General features: G+C 41.8%; 1 protein-coding gene across 5 annotated transcripts in view; it reads right to left on the bottom strand.

Moving 5' to 3' along the window:
- The window catches only part of ralgapa1 (Ral GTPase activating protein catalytic subunit alpha 1), an 85,422-nt gene that overhangs the window by 28,982 nt on the left and 31,286 nt on the right, over window positions 1-25,154 (bottom strand). For all 5 annotated transcript variants that reach the window (XM_085258063.1, XM_085258064.1, XM_085258066.1 and 2 more), the window contains 15 exons: window positions 24,182-24,290; window positions 20,976-21,086; window positions 20,681-20,749; window positions 20,458-20,595; window positions 19,555-19,738; window positions 17,421-17,539; window positions 17,182-17,301; window positions 16,304-16,946; window positions 16,109-16,224; window positions 14,494-14,618; window positions 11,316-11,387; window positions 11,058-11,181; window positions 10,059-10,214; window positions 6,625-6,783; window positions 5,457-5,584 (listed from right to left, as the gene is read on the bottom strand). In XM_085258063.1, the coding sequence (XP_085114189.1) occupies window positions 5,457-5,584; window positions 6,625-6,783; window positions 10,059-10,214; window positions 11,058-11,181; window positions 11,316-11,387; window positions 14,494-14,618; window positions 16,109-16,224; window positions 16,304-16,946; window positions 17,182-17,301; window positions 17,421-17,539; window positions 19,555-19,738; window positions 20,458-20,595; window positions 20,681-20,749; window positions 20,976-21,086; window positions 24,182-24,290 (2,373 nt within the window). The remainder of the gene's footprint in view (window positions 1-5,456; window positions 5,585-6,624; window positions 6,784-10,058; window positions 10,215-11,057; window positions 11,182-11,315; window positions 11,388-14,493; window positions 14,619-16,108; window positions 16,225-16,303; window positions 16,947-17,181; window positions 17,302-17,420; window positions 17,540-19,554; window positions 19,739-20,457; window positions 20,596-20,680; window positions 20,750-20,975; window positions 21,087-24,181; window positions 24,291-25,154) is intronic.

The raw sequence follows: 25,154 nt of genomic DNA, 5'->3' as shown, positions 1-25,154 counted from the left end.
TTGAGTCATAGGCCTTCTTGTAATCAATCCAGGCAGTGCACAGGTTGGTCAGTCTGGTCTTGCAGTCTCGGCTGATTGTTCTGTCTACCAGTAGCTGGTGTTTTGCACCTCTGGTATTCTTGCCAATTCCTTTCTGTGTCCCGCTCATGTATTGACCCATGTGCCTGTTCATCTTAGCCGATATGATGCCTGACAGGAGCTTCCATGTAGTACTGAGGCAGGTTATTGGTCGGTAGTTGGAGGGGACCGGTCCCTTCTTGGGGTCCTTGGGGATCAGGACCGTCCGGCCTTCAGTTAGCCATTCCGGGTGTCTTTCGTTAACTAGCAGCTGGTTCATTTGTGCTGCCAGACGCTCGTGGAGTGCAGTCAGCTTCTTCAGCCAGTAGGCGTGAACCATGTCGGGCCCTGGTGCTGTCCAACTCTTCATACTGGAGACCCTTTCTTGGATATCTGCCACTGTGATGGTTACTGGACCCTGTTCAGGGAGGTCGCTGTGGTCTGCCCTCAGATCCTCTAGCCACTGAGCATTGCCGTTATGGGTTGCATCCTTCTCCCATATGCTCTTCCAGTATTGCTCCGTCTCCAGCCTTGGTGGTGCTGTTCTCTTATTGTTCCCTTGCCACTGAGAGTACACCTTTGCTGGTTCTGTGGAGAACAGCTGGTTTATTCTCCTGCCTTCTATCTCTCTGGTGTACCTCCTCAAGCGGCTGGCCAAGGCTGTGAGTCTTTGCTTGGCAGTTTCCAAGGCCTCAGGTATGGACAACTTGCTGTATTTCTTAGGCACCTTATTTGTCGCACCTTTCTGCAACTCCGTTAGTTGGCTAACCTCCCTCCGTGCTACTTTGATCTTGCCCTCTACCCTCTAGCCTCCTTCTCCATGGAGGGTACTGCCCCTTGTGGCTGTTCAACTTGTAGCCAAGCATCTCACTGATCACTGCTGCCGTATTGTAGATCAGCTTGTTAGTGTCGGTAATCGTGGTTGTAGGTATTGCCCGTAGTGCTGCATTAACATCATCTAGCAGACCTTCTGGGGGTACTTCACGTAATCTTGGTAACCGGCTACGGGGGATCCAGGTTTCAAGCTTGGCCATGATCCTATTTTTCAGGTCAGTTCCTCTCGCACTCAACGATCCTTCTCCTATCGCACTTGGGGCTATGTACCCAATCTCGGGTGGGGGTGATGATATCTCCCCCCTGACCTGGCGTCCTGACTCCTTGCCGTAGCATTTGTGTTGTACCTCGTCAATCTCTAGCTGTGAGAGCAGTCCCTTCTTTCGAATGTTGGAACACTGAGCTACTAGTTGTTTCGCCGTCATTGTGGATGTTGGGTATCGAAGAATCCATAGGTCCCTCATCCTATTCATGTAGCCCCTTCCGCCGGGGTTACTTGCGTAGTAGCATTCCAACAACGCCCTGTTTTCGTCCCTTGCCCACCGATGCCTTCTTGTTCCAGTAGCCCACTTTTCGTCAGGGTGCCCTGGTTCCTCAACACCTGACACGGACCTTGTTGATCCGGGCGACGTCCGAGCCGGCATGCCTTCATATTTATCTGTCTCGCTCATGTCTGCGGTAGGCTTGCTTAGCATAGGGGGTCTAGCCTTAGGACCCTTACTGGATACAGACGCCCCAGGCAGGAATCGAACTTGCGATCCTCTGTTCCAAAGGCGTGTAGTTTAACCACTACGCTATCCAGCTGCTTTTATTTATATATATATATATATATATATATATATATATATATATATATATATCTCTCTCGAGACTCCTGCTTTATTTAAGAAATTATTATTATTTTTAAGTCTATGCCCTTATTTCTGCATTAGCTTCTGAACATAATGCATTCTTTTCTATATCTATCACTGCATTTCATAACGACAGGGCCTTCAATTGCCCTAATGATGAGAACTGAGGCACGTAGTAATTAAGCTAAGTAACTAAGTAAGTAAGGGGCAGGGATAGCTCAGTAGGTAAAGTGGTCGCCCCATGATCGGAAGGTCGGCGGTTTGAATCCACTTAACGGCTACCCTGAGGTACCCCTGAGCAAGGTACCGTCCCTACACACTGCTCCCCGGGTGCCTGCTTAGTGGGCTGCCCACTGCTTCACAGAGTGAATGGGTCAAATGCAGAGAAAAACAAGTAATTTCCCCATGGGGATCAATAAAGTATCCATTATTATTATTATTATTATTATTATTATTAACAATTTATTTACACATTTTTTACTTTATTTATTTTTTATTATTGCAGTCCTTCATACTTGAAGGACTGCAATACTGGAAGAAAAATGCCAACAGGGAAATATTATTGAGAAAAGTTTGTCTTAAAGGGTTGCTATTACATCATGAAGCGACTTTCCCTCACTTTAGGACAATGAGAATGAACAGACAAGAAAAAGATCTGGGGGAGAAAAACTGAATGAAGAACGAAAAGTAATAAATGTGAAAAAGATGAAAAACAGACAGTACGACAGAGATAGAAAAAAAGGATTTGCGAAGATAAAGGAATTAGAGTGACAAGAGAGACAATGCAGGGACAGAATTAGGGAGGAAGATAGAGGAAAAGATGATGAGGGCCACAGATACGAGATAGAAGCAGGAGGAGGTGGAAAAGGCCACAAGAAGACGTACAGGGATGTGAGTGTAAAGATAGATGGTCCCAGAGTTTGAGGGAGGGAGGGAGGGAGGGAGGGAGGAAAGGAGTGACAGAAGTGGGGGACACAAAGGGAGGGAGAGGTGGAGAGACAGATAAGAGGAGCAGAGTGGTGTGTGTAGCACAGCGATGGGGAGTCAATAATGACTGATTACTGTAATTCAGGCTGTCAGAGACATCGGCCTGCTGCTACCACCAATCGATACGCGCCAGGACACTTTCAGACACACACAAACACCCCAAAACAAGCATGCGTGACACAAGTGTGTCACCAAGTGCACATGCTCACAAACAAACGTGCGCAGTGGGTAAACGGACGTGCACACACAGTCTCGCACGGAAACGCAGGACATGTGGACGCTAGCAGAGGTGTCTACATGTCTGCACACTCGCTCAAGATTGCTGGAGTAACACAAAAAACACAAACAGACATGAAGGTGGGGAAGAAGCAGTGGGCGCACAAAAACGCACATACACCTACACAAAGCTGTCGGGAGGGGGGGTGTTTGCTCACGAGCTACAGCCCCACACTGAGCCTAACAGCCTGTGTATCACTAGCAGAGCGAAATGGCTTCCTCGCCCTGTCCTTTCCCTCGTCTATCCACATGGTCCACCATCTTTCATCACCTGCACTATGTACAGGGCAGGTGACAAAGTAAAGGTGGGGGGGAAGTGATGCCACATGCCACCAGAACAGCTCCAAGCAGTTTTGACCCTGAATCACAGAGGCTCTGGAACTGTACTGCATGGATGAACACCAATCTTTCAAAGGATTTTCTCCCTCAGAATAATGTCTAACACCTCAGTGCCAAATCCCCCACATGTGTGCACCTTCCAGGTGAACTGGATGACTTGGACAAAGTCTGATAACTGAAGCTGCCTGATACCAAAAGGCTCTACTCTTGGGAAACATAGGAAACACAAGTTAGGCTGCAGTCTGAGAGCAAAGTGGCTCTACACCGATACTAAGGTATCTTTGGGGTCTTTGAGATATAATGGGGACATTCGGGCTTTGCATGTGAAGAGAAGGATTTCAAATTTAATACTGAATTAAACACTTCATGTTAGTCATCTCACTGCAGCATTCTGGTAGAAATAAAATAATAATAATAATAATAAGGAATTACAATCGTTCAGCCTAGAAGTTAAAAGCACCTGTTTTTCAGCATGAAGGTGATCACTCAGAAAAACTTTGTATTGACGATTCTCTTTCAAAGGGACAAGTGGAACCAAAGCATGTCTGCACAAAGTCCCTCACGACAAAACGGAGCCACCGGATCCTCTCACTGTAGGGAATAGATAAGATAAGATAAGATAACCTTTATTAGTCCCACACGTGGGAAATTTGTTTTGTCACAGCAGGAAGTGATTATGTTTTTCCTTTAATTGGTCATCAGGCAGTTTTGAACACAAAGAAAAGAGAGAACACAAAGATATGCACACAGACATGGGGGACAATTACTGTTTTGGTTTTTGTGTTTGTTTGTTTTTTAGTTTCACAGTCTTTCTTTAAAAAAATATTGGTTGAAAAATGTTAATTAATCTGCATGTTTTTATATTGATTCACTTGGATTTCTGTACCTCTTGTGTCCATGTAAGTGTAATCAAGAGTGTGTATGAATGTGGATACTTATCTGGCTGTGTGTCTCTGAGACCAGAGAGCAAAGCCTCTCATTTAGGAACAGCATTAGAGAGGAGAGTCATCGATAATTATCGACCACGGCTTCTTCCAAACCATCGCTTCGGATCAGGCAGACAGACTGCATGCACACCTGTCTGTCTGCCTTTCTCTCCTTGCACACACGGATTCACAGACACACACATATACACACCCTCCGAATGTGCATCCCAATCTTCTCTGCCTGGCCACGCACGGGTAAACACGCACACTTGATATATAGCACTTCAGAGGCAACTAAATGCAGCTCTATCAAACGAGCTCTCATATTCTGAAAGCTGCACAGCACTGGACATTGATCTGCTATTCTTAATCCTCCAACCCAACATTCTCTCTCACACTCACACGTGTAACGATTTCAAAAGCTCACACAGCAAAACGACATTCTCACAACTTCAATGTAAGTTTTTAAAACATCTCATCATTTGAGAGCATGTGGAATTGTGGATGACAGGGCAAGTCATAAAAAATTAAATAAATAATAAATAAATATCAAGGTGATGCAAAACTGCTAAAAATAGTTTTAGACTGCATTTAGTGGACTTAAGAGTTTAATGTAACACTAAAAAAGCTACAACCACAGTACAAAAGAAAAAGAGATTGAAGGCCTTTTCTGCACGAGGCTGCAAAGGACGATATGCTGTCAGCTGTCAGCAAGCCTACCTGTTTCAGTGAAGGTTAGACACAGTGATATTTAAAGTGTTTTGCAAACTCTTTCAGGCCAATAATAATAAAATACTCCCCTGAATTCTTCTGAGCAATCATTTGGAAAAAAAGAAAGAAAGAAATTAGATATGTATTTGGTGTGACTCTCGTTCACCTTGATACTTAAAACTTTGCAAAGTGCAGGAATAGCTGAAGTCTTCAGACCTAAACAGAGAGCTGGTAATAGCATAAATCCACGTGCTGCAGACCTTTGAGTTTTGAATGAAGTTTTTTTTCCTGAAGTTTGTGGCAAAAGAGTCTTGTGAGGTTAAATATCTCTTAAAACGCAAACATAATACATAACAATATAAATAATATGCTAATATAACACAAGAAAAGAGAAAAACCAGAGAGAAAACTCCTTTTCAGCATCCTACCTTTGCCTTTTTATCCTAAATTTTCATATGAGGGTTTTAAAGGATACAAGTTCTGGTAGAGAGGGATGAGGGATTTAAGGGCCCGACTCGCGTTGATAGCTGTCGCTCTCACCATGGTGGGCAAAATCTTCATGTCCACAATGGCTCCATCAAACAGCGGACCAAAGAAAGGAACCTACAGAGAACAAAACTGGCATTAAATCCACGTTTATTCCTTTATATAGTTCAAATTAGATTTTTTTTTTTTAAAGAAAACCCTGAAAAGTCTAGATTTTTATGAAACAGTGGGAGTTACTCAGTTCTACTGAACCGACCCTGACAAGTAATGATTGACGCCACAGATTTTTGTAATGATACAATATTTGATTCAGGCTTTGACTTTCCCATATAATTCAATGCTTTGCTTGTGGAATCCACCAAAGAAACTAATGCCGGACTTTTATTGAGTTTATTTGTGGACCAGGTCTCCAAGCCATGCGCTCTGTGGCCGAATACATGTGCTTTCAGGACAACAACAAAGGGAATATCTTATCTAACTTGTTTTTGGATTCATGATAATTCAATATTTTTCCCTGCAGAATGAATGAAAGAGAATACGATTATGTTATTAGTGCTGTGGTATCTATGTCACAGAGGAAAAAAAAGCAGCATTTTATTGTGTTAGGGCTTGTTTGAAATAGAGTTATGCCATCAGTGCTGTGGTATTAATGTCTGTGTGCTTTAGACTGATACATTAACCAGATCAGAAAGACTTGGGGCAAGACTCTCTCTAGGATTGTTAGTCAATCTGGATGCATATCTGTGGGGTCTGGTAGGAAACATAAAATCATGGACCAAATATTGTTCTCATTTTTTTTCTCCAACCAAATTTTCCCCAAATCCACACAAGTATAAAAAAAAATACAAAAATGGCTAACTAAGTAAGACTTTTAATAAGTGAACATTTCACTTATTTAACATTTCATTGTTGCTTTGCCACAAATACAGCTAAAAAAGGCTGCATTTAGAAAAGTGTTTCGATTTTTCCTTTAATTTGGCACTGCTGCCACTGATAATGGGAAAGATTACATTGATTGGCCAACAATTCCCACAAAAGGTGACACAGATAGCCATCAGTGATAAGCTCAGGGGGCAGTTAAATTACCATGCCAGGTTTTAATAATGAGCTTTAAAGGTCTGTGTGTAAGGAACAACTGCCTAGTCCTGCGTGTTTACCTCTGGTTTTTTGAGTATGTGGATGGAATACATGTGGTTCTTCATGGGGTAGATGATGATTAGCACATCTCCGAACTCAGTGGGGATGATCCCGCGGCGGTAGTCCCTGGAATGTTCTGACCAGACGATGTGGACTTCGTCGTTGCCAAGATGTCTGAGCTGGAGAGGCAAAAAAGAAAGAAAAGAAATTAATAGAATCAAAATGGAAGAAAAATATACATTATTACTCAAACACCAACATTGACCGAGAGGGATCTGCAAACGGAGCTGGATAGGCTGTATCCATCATAACCCCAAGGCTTTGAAGTCTGTGTGTATATGTGGTTTAGGTGGCCCTGGCCGTGATGGAGTGCGTGTGTGAAGATGGAGAGTGGACAACAAGACAAAGTGAAGCCCCGGAAAGATGGAGTAGGGGCTCGAAGACAGATGGGATTGTGTGTGATCCTCTGACTGTGTGTGAGATTCACACCCACGCCGACTACAGTCGGGGCTGGTGACAGCTCAGTCATTAACCTTGATGTCTGCCAAAACACACACCCCCACCTGCCACCTCCCAGAGGTGGCAGGTGGGGGTTGTCCTCCAGAAGGTGTGTACAGAGGTCTCTGTACACACCTTCTGATAGCTGCCAGTCTTGTCCTCGGCCATGAGACAAACACGCTGAAGACAGATCCTTTTAAATGTTTAACTGCAGTTACTTTTATGACTAATTAAATAGTGCACCGGGATGCAAAGTTTAATGATGTAATTTGGTTTGTAGACATCACATACTGTATTTTACACATGGTGGGATTTATGTTACACTACCCGTTACATACATTAGTGCCTATAACTTATCAGCTAGTCCAGTTCAAAGACTGGAACTAGTGAAGGTGAGGCCTTACAGTCAACTGTCAGCTTACTGCTGCCCATCAGAGAGATGAGTTACTACGGAGCCCCGCAGGGCACATGGGAGAAAAAAAAATTAAGACGAACTTTTGCGAGATCTCGCAAAAGTTTTGCGAGATCTCGCAAAACTTTTAGCCGCATTCTTCGGACGCCGGCTCGAAGCCGACCGGGAGGTCGAGGCACGATTTGCCGGGAAAGCGATGTTCCTCCCTGCTGTAGTGGGTCTCGACCTCCCGTTAGCTTCGAGCTAACGGGAAGAATGCGGCTAAAACTTTTGCGAGATCCCGAGATAGTTTTGCGAGATCCCGAGATAGTTTTGCGAGATCCCGAGATAGTTTTGCGAGATCCCGAGATAGTTTTGCGAGATCCCGAGATAGTTTTGCGAGATCCCGAGATCCCGAGATAGTTTTGCGAGATCCCGAGATAGTTTTGCGAGATCCCGAGATAGTTTTGCGAGATCCCGAGATAGTTTTGCGAGATCCCGAGATAGTTTTGCGAGATCCCGAGATAGTTTTGCGAGATCCCGAGATAGTTTTGCGAGATCCCGAGATAGTTTTGCGAGATCCCGAGATAGTTTTGCGAGATCCCGAGATAGTTTTGCGAGATCCCGAGATAGTTTTGCGAGATCCCGAGATAGTTTTGCGAGATCCCGAGATAGTTTTGCGAGATCCCGAGATAGTTTTGCGAGATCCCGAGATAGTTTTGCGAGATCCCGAGATAGTTTTGCGAGATCCCGAGATAGTTTTGCGAGATCCCGCAAAAGTCCGTCTTAATTTTTTTTTCTCCCATGTCCCCTGCGGGGCTCCGTAGTTAGAACAGTACAGTTGTTTCGATGGGGATATTAGTTATTAACTGGGTTATTTTAGTCTTTGTGAACTGACTCACTTGTTTAGCCAGCATCAAGTGGCCACTGGAGGAATTGCAGGTTTTTGCACTTTTGCATTGACCCTGGAGTTCATCGCTTGATCCTCAGCTCGTATACAAGCTTGGGGTCAACTAAATTTTTTTTTTTTTAAATGTAAGCATTATTTAACACATTTGGACGTGATTTCGCCAACATGCAGCACTGACTTGAATTTACCTGAATACAGTGAGTTATAGGCTTAATTAACCTGACAGAACTTGATGGGAAAAGCATAAAGTTGATATATCTGTGAAGTTTTGCCTTGAATAAATCTAAACCCCCTCCTGTGTCTGCAGGATACTCACAGTCATCAGTAATACTGGGAACTGATGCTCTTTCCATTACTGCACTTTAAGAAAGAGTTATGAGCCTCAAGTCGTATTTTTTGGGTGTCAGAACAATTAGGTGGCACAGTTTAAGGCAGTCTGGAGTCTTGGTGTCTGATATGCCTCTCTGAGCTGTACTTTTATTTTAAAAATGTTTCAGTGACAAAGCTCAGAGTGATGTCATCTCTGATGCCACGATCACCTGGTGTAATGCAGCTTTAATCATTTAATCGTGTTTTGCACAGATGAGACAGACCACGACGTAGACCTGGAAAAATGTCCTGCGATGGACAACACTGTTTGTATTTTCAGTGGGTGGCAATGATAAATCTCAGTTTAACCTGTTTGTGGACACGTTTGTCAAACTGTGTCTGTAAGCCTGTGTACACTCGCTTTGTCCAGCATTAACACAAATGTATGGCTGTGCGGTTATTTGGGCAGATGGATGTGAATGAAACCTGCCGTGGATGTGTGTTTGTGTCACGTTAAACGGGTTCACAGTGGCGTGTGTGCGTGTCCGTATGTGACTATGCGTGTTTGATGGGGCCATCAGCTGATCAGGGAGACTGATGGTGTCGGACCAGGCGGTGATAATCCAATCAGGAGCCTGAAGCGACGTGATAGGCCGAGAAGCAGGAAGTATGATCTGATTATGGGGACATTATGGCCATGTGCAGAGCGCCCAGTGCCTGGGGGATGACAGGTGTGTACACAGACACACACACACACAACCGCACACACGCACAATAAACCTGGCTGCCTAGAGGCTGATACAACCCCACGCGCCACACTGCACAAATACAGGCGTGATTGCTCCGAGGAATTATTGAATGCATTGGTGTGGGGTAGAAGCACTGACATCAGAGTGGTGTGAGTGTGTACCTATGCTCATCAAAGAGGTGTGGGTGGACGAAAAGAAGGACTAAGGAGTTCTTGTCCCCTCACTACATAAAAGAAGTGAAATTAGAACAATAAGCATGCTCATTATTACTAATTACTCTTTTCCACAGCACATAAAACACAGTCAGATGTAGTCTGGGAGATGTTTCCATCCATCTATCAAGCAATTTTGACAATTTTTGAAATGTCACAGTGGTTTTTTGTGTTGCCCAAAACAGCAAATAAAGTGCTGCTAATGACACATATTTCATACTTAATTGCGACTGGTTATAAATTTACTACTGCTACAGTGGGGAGCACTATTAACACTCTATAAGAAACAAAAAAACAAAAAACACCGAAGAGGAACTAGCACCCTTCACAGAGAGCCTGTATACATCCATCTGCATGTCTAGATAAACTGTGTCGAGTGTGTTACCTTCTTGGTGAGGTTAAGGTCCTGGTCGTGGGGCATGCGAGTGGAGACGTGGTAGATGACCTCAGTAGTGGAAGTGGCGTAGTAAGGAGTGGTCTGGCCTGTGCTGCGATTTCTCTGAAGGCCTCCCATGAAACCACAGTGAGTGGGCAGGTCCACCTAAATGGCCCAAGCACACAAACAATATCAAGCGAGGTCCATTTAGCAAAATATAACCTCTGCGTTCAGTTAGCTTATTTCATATTATGTAAGGCTATAAATGCTGTGGATTGTGTTCACGCTATATTCTTGTCCCTAAACATCTAATCAAAGTGCTAACATATTATAAAGAAAACAAGTTTTTGTCAGTAGCAGTAAATGATCCTAAATAACCAGCTAATTTCCCAAATTTCAAACTTCCTTTCTCCAGATTTTAATTCTTGAACTCTGCTGGAATAGCACTGCATGGATTCTAGTTCAAAATATAACTATTTATCTTTTACTTCGGCTTAATGTTCCACCTCTGTCTGAAACGAGCCACTTTAGCTCCTTCCCCTTTAAGCCAGTGGTTCACGCCCTTCTAAGCCCCCACAATTTTTATCAACAATCACCAGTGAAAAACAATCCAAGCTCTGAGGCATAGCATATGAGTATCTGCAAACTGTTTTAACTTATTTTGCCTAATTAAAATGTGAATTTTCCTCCTGGCATCCTCCTGATTGGCTGCCATTCACAAACAGAAGGTTTGAACAAGGTGGGCCACAGCTGTGTGCCAAAGCTGATTATATTAAACCTTAGAGTACATGTATTCACTAAAGATGACTTAAGCAGAATTCACAGTATTTGGTTTCATAGGCTGAAATATTACTGTTATTGCATTAATTATGTGTTTTGCTTCATCACACACTGCTAAAAAGAATAAAACATACAGGTGACTGTTTAGGTTTTCATTACTTTGAAATGGTCCTGATAATGCTAAATCCATAATAATGATAAGTAATATATGTATAAATGTGTTCTCACCTCCCACCCCAGTCCAGAAACAAAGTCCTCATATGCCTGGCTGCCAGCTGTGTTAGTCAGTATGGAGTGTTTGTCCTCTTGGCCTTCAGCCACGTAAAATACTGCAATTTTATGGGTTTCACGGCTGGAAGAGAATGAAGAAAAAACAAAACAAAACAGATGAGAACCTATTAAAGCTGCAACACCAAACCGGTTCAAAGTATGATCGGACAAAAAGCTGAATGAACAGAAAAGATGGATTTTTTCCAGGCTCCTCACCACTGCCGTGAATCCAGGTTCTTCAGCTCTCTCAGTAATTTCTCATTCTTCCTCAGCAAGTGAAAACTACTCCTGTAAGACAGAAGTGCACAAGTCAGGAACCATTAATCATCATTAAGATTGAACTGCCTGATCACTGCCCGGCTGTCACTCCTGTCTCTACTAATTAGCTGGTTGCAGGTTTTTGTCACCCTCACACAATGGCAAAATAAGAAGTGCTGTTTAAAGTCCACAAGGGTTTAAAGCATGACAATGTTGTTTTTCCCCCTCGTTTTGGACCATACTATCATACTATTGAAGGGGATTTAAAAATAATAATAATCAAACAATCAAGGTGAGACTGAAATGGAGACTTTTAGCTTTAATTCAAGGAGTTTAACAATATTACCTGTTGCACTGCATGATCTATTTAGGAATTATAGGTATCTTTAAACATAGTCCCTGATCACTTCTTGCCTCTGAATGGACCTTTTAGCCTTTAACTATGCAGTAAATGTCCTGCACTAGCCTCACATCTGTCACTTTTGACTTCCCCATGCAGTACCACAGTTCTTCTATTGACACCCTATAACATGCTTCTTCTAGATCCACAAACTCAGCGCTTGAGGAAAAAAACCTCATTTTAATACAAGACTATAGAGAGGAGGAGTGGAGACTGAGGAAGACGCACACTGACAGATCACCCATAAATGACCACAACCCAGATTTTAAAGAAGGATTTTAACATTCAGTCCCTTGTGGCTAATCTGTTTGGGTCCTCTAAATCATTTTAACGTGGGCTGGGGGTTACCAGCTGTTGTTGACAGCTGTGGTTGTCCAGTAATTGCTACTACTAAACACAATCACATAGCATGTTGGTTTTCCTGTAGGTCTGTCTAAAATGGCTTCAGGGGGTATTTGCAGTCCAATTTTTACTATGTTTTGTTCTCAATATAAAACAAAATGTGTGTAAGAGGCAGGGGAGGTGCTGGGTTTCTGAAGCTGCTGCCTCAACTCTGGCCTTACAAATACAGATTACTGGGTTTTAATATAAATGAGCAAATGCAGCCACACATCACAGGGCCTGCAGTTTATGTCGACGCCACTTTCAGGGTCCAAACATAAAAGAAAAGGGACATTATTATTAATGAAAACAAAAGCCTTTCATGCAGACTAACTTGTCCTGAGGCCGTTCAAAGTGTCCCAGCGACCAGCCCCCAACCTCTGCACCGCTGATATAAAACCTAGACTCGAGCGGTGAAGCTTGGAGTGGACTGATAATGACACGTCACTCTTTTCACTCTTAGAGAAAGGGGAAAAACGGGATAGAAAGAGCAGGAGATAAAGAGAGAGAGAGAACGAGAGGGGGACAGCAATTTGGTCTTTATTAAACTGATACTTGGTAATGGCCTCATTCTCTGCTCTCAAAGACTCCATTTACACCCTGGATTATAGGGAAAAGCATAAAAGGGGACACACACATGCACGCACGTAGGTGACTGTCAGTATCTTAGTATCTGTAATGCCCCATATGAATACCTGGAGAGACAATAACACATGATTAGACAATCTCTTCTTTTCTTTCATCCTTGTCCGTCTATTCTCCCTTTTCTCCAACATCCAAATTTCTCATTTTTACCTTCCAAATCCACTCACCTTTTCTGGCACCATGTCATTTTTTTTAAAATTCACTGTCTACATTTACATGTGCCTCATTTCATCCTGTTTTCTGATTTGCCACTTCACGTTCGATCATTCTCTCCTCTTCTTTTATTCTAACTCCAAATGGGTTGAATTTGATCAATAGAGCACTATACTCATTATCACACACTCTTTATACACACACACTCACACACAAGCACAGTGTGTTAAGAAGTCTATTGTGCAGGCTGAATGCAGAAAGTGTAATTCCCTGGATAAAGTATAAAGAGCGATGAGGGTCCATTAGATGGCTGGGCACTTTTAAAGTGATACCCCGACATTGTGTATTTTAGCCCAGAGTCACTGAGAAGATGAAATGCTGTGCATTATGAATGGCAAAATGTGAAGTGTAATGAAAAAAGAAAAAAAAAAGGGCACTCTGTTGAATTTGAATCTTTTTTTGTTTCATTTGCATTAAGCAAGAATATGCTTTGCTCAAAGAGACACTCCAGATCGAAAACAGCCTCTTAGTTAGTATAGCTTGTACAAAAATGATGTTTTATGGCTTTTAAATGACAGAATAAACCATCGTGTCTTAATGGAAAGAATAATATATTCATAAAATTAAACTAGAGAGTAAAAAAAATATCCATGTTAAAAACGAAAACTCATTTGGAGTAACATTATCTAAGGGCTATAGATATATTTTCATGAGATACGGGATGCAACAAGGTTGTTTATATCAATATAGTGTGATTGTGTGTTATATTTTTTAGCAAAGCCTTTGTGACGGTACCATATAATAACTATGTTGCACTTACACATCTAGCAACAGTTGGTAAAGTCCGCTGCGTTGTAGAAACGATAAAAGAAATCACCTCTTTTCAAAGTCACCACCATACACTGACAAATATTTTTACTGTAGTAGAATTTTAATGCGACTACTGTGTGCTGTGACTGTTGTGTTTCAACCAGGATTAAAACACAAAGCTAAAAACTGCAGTTTCCCTACTGGCCATTTAATCCACATTAACTCTGATGTTAAAATGACAGTTTTAAAAGTCTTTAACAAGGCAGGCTGAAAATAAGCTAATGAGAAGTTCCTGAAGCCTGCATTCTTTTTAATCGTCTCCAGGGGGCGATAGCCGTGGCTGCAAAAATACTTCTGGTCCTAAAGAAGTCATTGGGAAATTATCTCCTGACTCTAACCTCTGTAAATACTTTCCAAACAAGTTTATGCTGCTTATTTTGGGTCATAATGTTTAAAACATTAGGTCCGTTTTAAATTTGGGCCATTTTATATTTTAGAAATGAGGATTATCCAGGTTTTCTTTTGTATTTGAATTTTAACTGAACATTTAGATATTACCCTGTGGACCACAACTCATCTTAAAAACAGAGGTACATTACACAGCCTTAATAATCCCTTTTAAAGTGATCATTAACATAAAGTTTAGAAGTGGCACAAATACTGTTGATAAAAAGCGAACATAAATATCATTAACCCAAAACTCCAGTTTAATTTCGGATTGTCACAGCGTGCAGTGCTCGATCTTACCTCTTCTCCCAGGAGTTGAGCCCCAGTATGTTGATCAGTAGTCTGCAGTAATAGAAGGCCGACTGTGGCGTCTGAGTCTCTGGTTCAGTCTGATGCACGGCTCTCATGTTCAGCTCCTCACCTCTCTGAAACATTCGATCGCTTCATTTTAATGCACAAAAACCAAAAAATTTAATAAAACATGGAAAATACAACAATGAGCGCCAGCCACCACTGAGGCTTATGACAACAAACATAATGGTGGTGCTTTTAATCACGCTACACTAAACCAAGTGTTTTTCTCAGATTATTTTCAAATCAGAATGATGTAAAATCAATTTTAATACACTCACTGGCCACTTTGTTAGGTACACCTGTTCAGCTGCTTGTTAATACAAATACCTAATCAACAATCCCATGGCAGCAACTCGGTGCATTCAGGCATAAACATGGTCATATGACCTGCTGAAGCTCAAACTGAGCATCATAATTCAGAGCAAAGGTGATTTAAGTGGTTGTTGGTGTCAGATGGTCTGGATATTTCAGAAAGTGCTGATCTGCTGGGATTTTCTCAGACACCCATAACTAGAAGACCACACTGAGAGACACTCCTGTCAGCTAAGAACAGGAAAATGATACCACAATACCACAAAGCTGTATAACAAAAGATTAGAGAAACATTTTCTGGTTTGATGAGTCTCAATTTCTGCTGTGACATAACAATGGTAGATCCAGGATTTGGTGTAAACGTGAAGGCTATTCTGTTTTTTTTTTATCACTGGTCAGGCTGCTGGTGTAATGGTGTGTGGCATAAGATTTCTTTGGGCCCATAAATACCAACTGAACATCATTTAAATGCCACAGCCGATCTGAGTATTACTGACAGGCTGACATGCCCATCTCTATATGACTACAGTGTACCCATCTCCAGAAGGATAACATATCATGTCAGAAACCTCATATCACCTCAAATAAGTTTTTTTTTTTTTTGGAACATGACAAAGAGTCAGTGTACTCAAATAGCCTTCACAGTCATCAGCTCTCAAACCAAAAGAGAAGCATTGGGATGCAATGGAACAGGAGACTCACATCACAGGATGTGCAGCTGACACACCTGGGTGATGCCATCATGTTAACATGGAAAAAAAATCTTTGAAGAATGATTCCAGCACCTTGTTGAATCTATGCCATGAAGAATTAGGGTTGCTCTAAATGCAAAATTGGGGAGCCCTCTGTGGCATTAGCAAGGTGTAACTAGCAAATTTACCAGTGAGTGTAGATGAACTTTTTTCCTTCAGAAATGCTGGATTCACTGATAAAATAAACAACAGTTTTGGTATTATGAGTTAGCTTCTCTGTGTTTAGGAGGCATGTTCCTTTGATTCTGTGCAGTAGGGACAACAAAGCTTTTTCTACAATAGACACGTTGACTTATTTTAACAGAAAAATCATGACATATATTAGCAATGGCTGAAAAAAACAAAACAAACAATAACTCTTAAAACAAGTCTGACGATAGAACTGTAATAAATCCCCACATAGGGAAACACATGCTGTACTGCATGCGTGAAGGTCCAATAACTAAAGGCTCGGGAGTTTAATGATTGCTATTGATGTGAACATAGGCAGCACGCACATGAAGGACGAAGTCTCTCTCAGCAGCACTTTGTTTCAGGATGGCATTGATCACATCGTTCTCCTGCTTCTCTGAAACACACACTGGAGGAGGTGCTGGGATGTTGAGCGGCATACCTGTGGGAACCAATCAGGAATCAGAGTTGCTACTTAGGAATGTGCTGAACAGCTGTAGAGTTCAGATTAAAGAAAATACCAGCTCTCTGCAGACACTCAGGACTCGAGTATCCCAGATACTGCAGCATTTCATCCAGTGCATCATCTCCTTCTCTCAGTGAGTCCCACGCTGGCACCGCCTCCCGACACACGCGTTTAGCCAATGGCGGAGCCAGATGCTGCTCTAAACTCGACTTTGCTGGATCTGCCTCACTATCCATTCGATGTTCATCTTTCTCCTCCTCCTCCTCTTCTTCTTCCCTTTCAAATCCACCTCCACCATCTCTCTGATCTTCTTTCTCCCCCTCACTTGCTTTCCTCTCCTCTGCTTCCTCCTCTCCCTCTCCCTGATACTCCTGCCTGTCACCATCCGTTCTCACTCCCTCCTCTGCCCCCCTCTCCTCTTGCCCGTCCTCTTCGCCATCTTCTCTTTTCGCTCCCATCTTTTTCAGCAGACCTCCTGGTGGGGTGCGTAAATGAAGATTTGTAGTGTGAGGTGACTGCGTGTGTGTTAAAAGTGTGTGCGCTGGACTGTTAGGAGAACATGGCGGAGGCCCATAGAGGACGGCGGAGTCCCACGAGTGTTTTCCAGCTACATCTCGGATGATGACGCGAACACAAGCGGGAGCAGAGGACAAACCAGCCGTCATTCCGCCTCCTGGCACACCGGACTCTGATCGGATCTGGGAAATAGCGGCAGAAGAAGCAAAAAATAAAATAAAATAGTAAAGAAATCACAAAATAAATATTTTATATTATTTAAAGATTGTTTCCCCACTAATGTGTTAATAATATAATAAATGCAGTAGTCATCATTTGTATTCCAGGTGTAAAAGTAATTATTCAAGTAATAAATTCATGTACGTTTAACCCTGACAAATACACTTAGAAGCAAGTGGAACATTTATGAAGATTTACCTGAAGCACAGACAGCAGCGTGGATCCATTCAGAACCAGGAACTGCAGGTTTGGTGAATGGAAAAGTTCTGGCCCAAGATCTGCACTCTCACAGAACGGGTTGTCCTGGTTTTCACACACCTGCAAAACATGACGTTATATTTACTACAGCAGCAAAATAACAACAGCTTTCAACATTTCGCAGAGTCACCTCCCTTTAACATAACTTAGTTAACCCACCAAACTCAAAGTAACAGTACCTGACTGGACAGAGTAGCGGGGCCTCCGGACATGGGATAATGTCCCAGATGGTTTACCAGGTGGGTAATAACTGTTCTGGCTGCAATGGAGACGAGGCCATGCTGAATACGGCTACGAACTGCAGAGAGAATACAGATGATAAAAGATATAGTAAGGAGGTAGCAGATCGTCATTTCATCACCTATAATGAAAAATAAAAATAAGGGATTGGACTGTCAGGATTTAGAAAGTAAACTGTAAGACAAAGGTGTTATTGCTCTGGAGAAAATTTAAAGGGAAGCTGCAGCAGGTGGGGTGGGGGGGGGTTAAGCAATAGCAATGCCGAATTATATTTATGGTTTTTGGAAATCATAAAGAAACTGCTTGGTATCATCGCAGAAACAACACACTGAGTATTAGTAATTAGAAATTCTATTAAATGTAAGTCAATGCATATACCATTAATACAAATATAATTCATTGCTGTTACACTTTAATACATTTAGAGATGAACCATTAAAACAACAATACATTGAATAGTTTTATTACTTAAAATGAGAAACAAGTAAGGCTGTTTACTGTGAGAACACTGATCCAATGTTCTTTAGAGAATATAATATAAAATATATATACAAAAATTTAGCTCATTTTAAAATAAGAAAATAAAATAAAATATTAAAGCAAGAACAAAGTCCATCCCAGATGATGTACAAAAAGCTTAAAGATATATTTCTGTTATAAGGGTTAATTATGGATCGGTGCTGATATAAATATAAAAATATATATTTAGCTTTTGGTTGTCAAAAGATAGATTTTATTGATGTTTAGAAGAGTTCATGCTTGTTTCTGTTCCTCATACAAGACTGAAGACTAGAGGGGCACAGAGGCTTTCAGGCTGTGGCAGCAGGGCTCTGGATCAGTTTGCCACTCCAGCTCTGTTAAGCTGACTCTGTAGAGTCTTTAAAACAAAACATTTTTTCAGGCCTTCTGCTGAAATTGTTTTGTTATTTATGTTTATTTTAATTCTATTTTCATATCAATTGTGTTTTAAGCATTTTTGGGGCTTGTCTGTGAAAAGCACTATATAAATAAACTTTAATCACTTTGCAGAGAGTGTTGCCTTTGGCTGACCCTCTTCAGTCTCTATTCATTACACACACAGCAGGCTTTATATCTACTGTTTACTCTCTGATTAATGTGCGCTGATTGAATAAAAATAAACTAATTTTCTCTCATTATCTTTTAGCAGAGGTTTAGCAAAGTAATTCTTCTGCATTGCAGCCTTCTGTAGGGCTGATTGGACTGGAGTGTTACTGCAGAGAGGCGAGTAGCATCCACCGATAAAATAAACAACAAAAGTGTTAAACCTGGAGTTTCACAGTGACAGAAAAAGTGTGAAGGGTACTCTGACTTGTTCTTTAGTTTACAAGTTAACTTAAGGAATCACTGTAGAAACTAGGAGAAAGTACAAGCACACTTTCAGCTCGTACATAGTTTGCACCATGCTGAGAAGAAGCCAATGCCATCACACATTGTGCTGCCAGCCGATCCTGGTTAATCAACATCATTACACACACACTGTGAAACACACACGCGCGCACGCTTTACGGCAACTCCTTATTGACAGGCTGTGCACAGAGTACAGATATGTATTGACCAGATTTTCAATGACTCCCTGAACCTCGTAGGGTGCTCTAAAAGAGGCAGACAAGGCAAAGGGAAGCAAAAATAAATGATAAATGAAGCCAGCAGAATGTAATAGAAGTGAGAGGAACATTAGCAGAAAATAGTCTTAGGATATTAAAAGAATAAAAAACGGAATTGTGTAAGTGAAGATTAGTGGTTAGACGAGAGAAGACAGGAGGAGAGAAGCATGGCCTTTCGGGCTACTCCAGTCATTAAACTAGACAGAGTCCTAGTGAACCACAGCAGGAGATGATATATACTCCGACACAGATGCAGACAGGTGTGTACACATGTAAAGACTAAACCAAAAGTTTTGCAGAGACCTTGGTGTCATAGTGTAAAGATTTTCTATATGCATCTGGACCAACGCACCACATTGCATGGATTATTAAAGCGACAAGAGGAAAAAACAGAAACGTAATAGGTGTTAACCGCGGAGCAGTGCATTTCCACTGCTTGATGCATTACCTTCGGTGACTGGCTGCAGTTTGCTGGATCGCTCAGAGTCCGGACTGTGTAGCGGTTCTGGTTCTCGGAGGTTCTCTAAAGGCAAGAACGGGTCGTAGTCTGGACTCAACAGGTCCGACAGTTGCAGCGGGAAATACTTGGGATTGCTGAAAGACTGTGCCCCATACACACAGCCATGTAATACCTGGACACATTTTTAAAAGAAAAAAGCAGATGAGTGGATTCATTTGTGTATCGTTTACAGCTCCAGTTGAGCCAAACTGGCCTAATACTGACATATATGCAGTGGCGGTCCTAGCCTATTTGTAAATTTTAAATTGTTATTGATCCCTTTACCCCCAGTCCTAAAGTGTATATTTATTTTCTTACTCTTCTTATATATATTGTTTGTTTACTTGCACTGCTGTAACTGGAGCCTCGTCGTTTCGTCTCTCTATGTACTGGACTGTATGTAGCGGAGATGACAATAAAGTTTACTTCGACTTCAGCAGCGAGAAGGTGCACCGAGCAAATTATAAGTCTGTATCATGATGTCTGGTGTTTTCGTGTTTGTTGGTTTGTTTTTATTTTGTTTACTTTGCGAGTTGGTTATTAGATGCTGCTCCAGCCGGTCAGAAAATCCCCCGCCCTCTCCTCTCTGCGCCGCAAGCAGCAGGCGCACCTCGCAAACGAAGGGTGTCCTTACTCCCAGCAAATGGGCGATAGAAAACCGATCGGTGCCTGTACCATTCCCAATATGCGCTGGCTGACGTTGGAGCAGCATGAGTACGAGCATTTTATTTTTATTTTTATTTTTTTTTGCAGAGGCCCGTGATGCCGCCCCCCCCACCACGATACCGCCCGTGTCGCCCGTATCTAAAACCGCTACTGCATATGACAGTGAATATAAACACAAGCATATACCTTATAAATACAGCTGAGGAGCGTTTTGGTAGGCTGGTCCCTCTCTGGGGGGCTTCGTGTTTGCACAGGCTGAAGAAGAGTCTTTGGAGGCAGTGCCATCACCCAATCCAACAGACACAACAGGAGGGAAACTACCAGCTGCAACACACAAGTACAATTTTTAAAAACTAACAATCCAGCGAGTTTTTAAAAAAGTGTTGTTAAGTGAATGTGAGCAGCTTACCCTTTTATCCAGTTCATGAGGTGAAGACTCAGTAGTAGGCAGCAAGTATGTGATGGTGGCAATCAAAATCTGAAAGAAGAGAGTAAGATTAAAATGAGCATAAATCCCTCAGCCACAGTTTTTAAAACCTCTATAAAAAATTTGTTAATGTCTACCAGCACTGTGAGGCCTTGGCTTTACACAGCATGACTTCAGTCATTACGATGTTATAGCAAAGCAATAGCGGTCTTAACCAATATTCAGAAATATTAAAATATTAATGTTGCTCAAATGTTCTCTGTATTTTATGTCTCACCTCTACGATCTTCTTTGGAGTGTCGGGTGGGAATTTCTGCAGATGATCAACGTAACTGATCAGAAGGTGCAGGATGTCTGACGCCACCAGCGCTACACTCTTATTGGGGTACTGAGGGACAGAGGAGAAAAAACATTGATGTTAATTCACCGGTCTGGGTTAAATTCATACACACATTCATTTTTAGCAAAATCCATCTGTATCAGTTATCAAACATCTGTCACTGGCACGTCTTGTATTTCACAAAGCCATAATGAGGTTGCTTGTTAATACCAAATCCTATTTCAGGCCAAATTATTTTGAACCTTCTCTCTAGGAAGTGAACATGTCCAGGAAAGAGGATGAATGGTTCCACAGGACCGTTAGAAGGATTAAACAAGTAGCTTGCGCATTTTTTCTAAGCTATTAAAACTTTGGCTTAAATTAGTCAACAAAAATATAAAATATAAAAAAATGATATGAAGTCAGTAAATTATTAGTCTAAATATCATATAATAAATCATCTATTTTTATTATCTCTAAAGCTTCTCTTTGAGTTGCCTGCCAGTCTAAAAACACACATTCTCCTTCACATATTGGCACTGTTCAAATTAATACTGGCAGGTATCATATCTTATCTGTCACAACTAACACATCAGTTATCCGTGCTGAAATCCCACAGATAGTATTTGCTATACTTGTTTAAGGTTAACAAGGTGTTTACAGCATAATAAGTACAGAGAAAGAGAATTTACAGATTAGTCGGGCTGTAATGAGGATCACGGACGACAAGGCAAAAAATGCTTACAGATGAAAGGCAAAGAGAACAGCAGGAAGAGCATGGAAATATGACAATCCCTCAAGCTTTGTGTGTGTGTGTGTGTGTGTGTGTGTGTCACAAAGCCAATGGCTGGAGCTACTGGCTGCTGGTATGAAGGCAAGAGATTCAAAAGTGGACAAGATGTGTGTATACATGCAATAGTGTGTGTGTGCGAGAGACACAGCTTGCAGCATTCCCTCTGGATTAGTCTCCTATCTGAAGAAGGACCAAACATATTGACAGTCCAGGGTTTGCTCCCAGGAGTGAGTGAATGCGAGTGTGAGTGTGTGTGTGAGTGTGTGAGTGTGTGAGTGTGTGTGTGTGTGTGTGAGTGAGTGATGGGTCGTTGGCTGCCGATACACGAGCAAGGGATTCCAAGGTGGAAAAGGTATGTGTGTGTGTGTGAGTGTGTGTGTTTGGCTTTAGATGACAGTAAATGTTGGGCCGTATTATTGTGATCCACAGGCCTCCCAGTCTGAAACACACTAAGCCCACTACGGAAATTTCACCAACACTCATCTCCAACAGCGTTTTCCATCGTACTTTGGCTGCTCAAAGGACAACATGTTAAACACACCCTCCATCTAATCCTCCAGTATTAACTCTATACTTTGGTCTGCTTACCTTATCTATAACTCTGAATTTAAAGCTGTGGTATGCATGTTTCTGGCATTGGACAAAAATGCATTATAACCTTTTATTTGTATAGTGCTTTACTTAGTCCCTTAAGGAACCCAAAAAGCTTTACACTATATTCAGTCATCCACCCATTCACACACTGGTGATGGCAAGCTACATTGTAGCCACAGCTGCCCTGGGGCACACTGACAGAGGCGAGGCTGCCAGACACTGGCGCCACCGGGCCCTCTGACCACCAACAGTAGGCAACGGGTGAAGTGTCTTGCCCAAGGACACAACTACCGAGACTGTCGGAGCCGGGGCTCGAACCGGCAACCTTCCGATTACAAGACGAACGCCCAACTCTTGAGCCACGATCGCCCCAAATAAATTCCCCTGATTCTAATAAATTAGAATACCCAGAACTATTTTTAGATGTCGAGTAAAAGGAGTCTTAAGGCTCATTAGAGGTGCATGTGTTAACCTTCTCGTGAAGTCACAAAAGTAAGTAAGAAGGGAGAAATTGAAATCTGTGGCACACAGCAAGGTGACACTAAAGAAAAAACCCAGAAAGCGATGTTTGTTTACATCAGAAATCAACTTCCGCCAATTCTTAAAAGTTAGATAATTCTGTCAATGTCAAAACGATTACCTTATTTAGTGAAGATCTACAGTGAATTTTAATCAGACTGAAAAAAAATCTTGCACAGGTTAACATGGCTACCTTAAAATCAACTGATAAAGAAACAGTCATGGAGGAATAGAGATCCCTGCATCCACAGTTGGCAAAAAAAAAGTGTTGCTTCTCTTGAAACGTGTCCGTTGCAGTGGTAAGACACATTTTTACTTTGAAAGCGAAGGTACTTAATTTCTAGTTTCCATTGCAGTTTTATTGCCACTCAGCCACTAGTTTGCAACCTCTTTGCAATCATCTCACAGCGACTGCCAACAACCTCCATGGGAATACACATTCTCACCAGGGCCTCGCTAACTGGTCTCTATGTTTATGTGTCTTTGTTGCTAATTTTTATTCTCTTTAATGAAGTACACTCATGTATCCATACTTGTCTAGTGGGAAGGGTATAGAACAGAGAGGAGTGAGAGGCATGATGACAGCGACCCTTTAATTTTTATAACCGACACATTTTACAGGATTTTACATAGGAGTTTCCTATCAAAGGCTATCTTAACAACAACAGGAATATATCAACAAAGATACCAGTTCTATAGTTTGGATTGGCAATCCGGCTGCAGCCAATCATTTTCAGGGTTCACAAAGTATTAAATAGGATTCACATTCAGATGTAGAGAAGGGATCATTGAAAATGTGTCTGTCTTAAAAAAAAAGAAAGAAAAGGATAAAGAACAGACGTACGTTCTCTCATACACTACATTAAATTTATTTGTCTATGTAAGTGGTCTGCACTATACCATGGCTTGCCTCATGGAAACAGTATGATAGACTTTCAGCCTGAAAAGGAGCAGATGTTTTGGCACTAGTGTGTTGAGCAGATCTGTGCAACATGCGGCCAGTCTGCTATGCCTTTGAATCAGAGTCACTGCTTTGGTCTTATTTCACTGGACCACAGTCAGAAACTGAGAGATCCATGGTCAATGGGGACAAAGTGTGAGAACAGACAACTATAACACAACTCATAATGCGATCAGACTGGTCTGACATTTCAGTCTTAATGAGTCACAGTTCAAATATAAAATTTAGGTTGCTTTTTGGAAGTCCAGCTGAACAGAACTTAATTGCCATTTATAGATGTACTGAGGTGTAACTGACCTTCAAGGTAACACAGATCACATTGAGAGCATCTTTAATCTGTGGATGTTGAGTCCCGTGGGCCAGCTCCTCACACAGCCATATCCCCAGACTGCACAAAGCCACACACCTAACAAAAAACAGCACAGTGTGAGCAAGCAGTTTTGCAATAAAGGCCTCTACAGGGAGTGCAGAATTATTAGGCAAGTTGTATTTTTGAGGAATAATGTTATTATTGAACAACAACCATGTTCTCAATGAACCCAAAAAACTCATTAATATCAAAGCTGAATGTTTTTGGAAGTAGTTTTTAGTTTGTTTTTAGTTTTAGCTATTTTAGGGGGATATCTGTGTGTGCAGGTGACTATTACTGTGCATAATTATTAGGCAACTTAACAAAAAACAAATATATACCCATTTACATTATTTATTTCTATCAGTGAAACCAATATAACATCTCCACATTCACAAATATACATTTCTGACATTCAAAAACAAAACAAAAACAAATCAGCGACCAATATAGCCACCTTTCTTTGCAAGGACACTCAAAAGCCTGCCATCCATGGATTCTGTCAGTGTTTTGATCTGTTCACCATCAACATTGCGTGCAGCAGCAACCACAGCCTCCCAGACACTGTTCAGAGAGGTGTACTGTTTTCCCTCCTTGTAAATCTCACATTTGATGATGGACCACAGGTTCTCAATGGGGTTCAGATCAGGTGAACGAGGAGGCCATGTCATTAGTTTTTCTTCTTTTATACCCTTTCTTGCCAGCCACGCTGTGGAGTACTTGGACGTGTGTGATGGAGCATTGTCCTGCATGAAAATCATGTTTTTCTTGAAGGATGCAGACTTCTTCCTGTACCACTGCTTGAAGAAGGTGTCTTCCAGAAACTGGCAGTAGGACTGGGAGTTGAGCTTGACTCCATCCTCGACCCGAAATGGCCCCACAAGCTCATCTTTGATGATACCAGCCCAAACCAGTACTCCA

The sequence above is a fragment of the Mchenga conophoros genome, linkage group LG19, assembly GCF_057382185.1.
Source record: "Mchenga conophoros isolate Kocher_MC1m ecotype Shallow Benthic linkage group LG19, M_conophoros_male_GT1.1, whole genome shotgun sequence".
In the NCBI taxonomy this organism is placed as follows: Eukaryota; Metazoa; Chordata; class Actinopteri; order Cichliformes; family Cichlidae; genus Mchenga; species Mchenga conophoros.
Note: the sequence above shows the minus strand (reverse complement) of the source record. Positions and strands in the feature narration are given on the sequence as shown.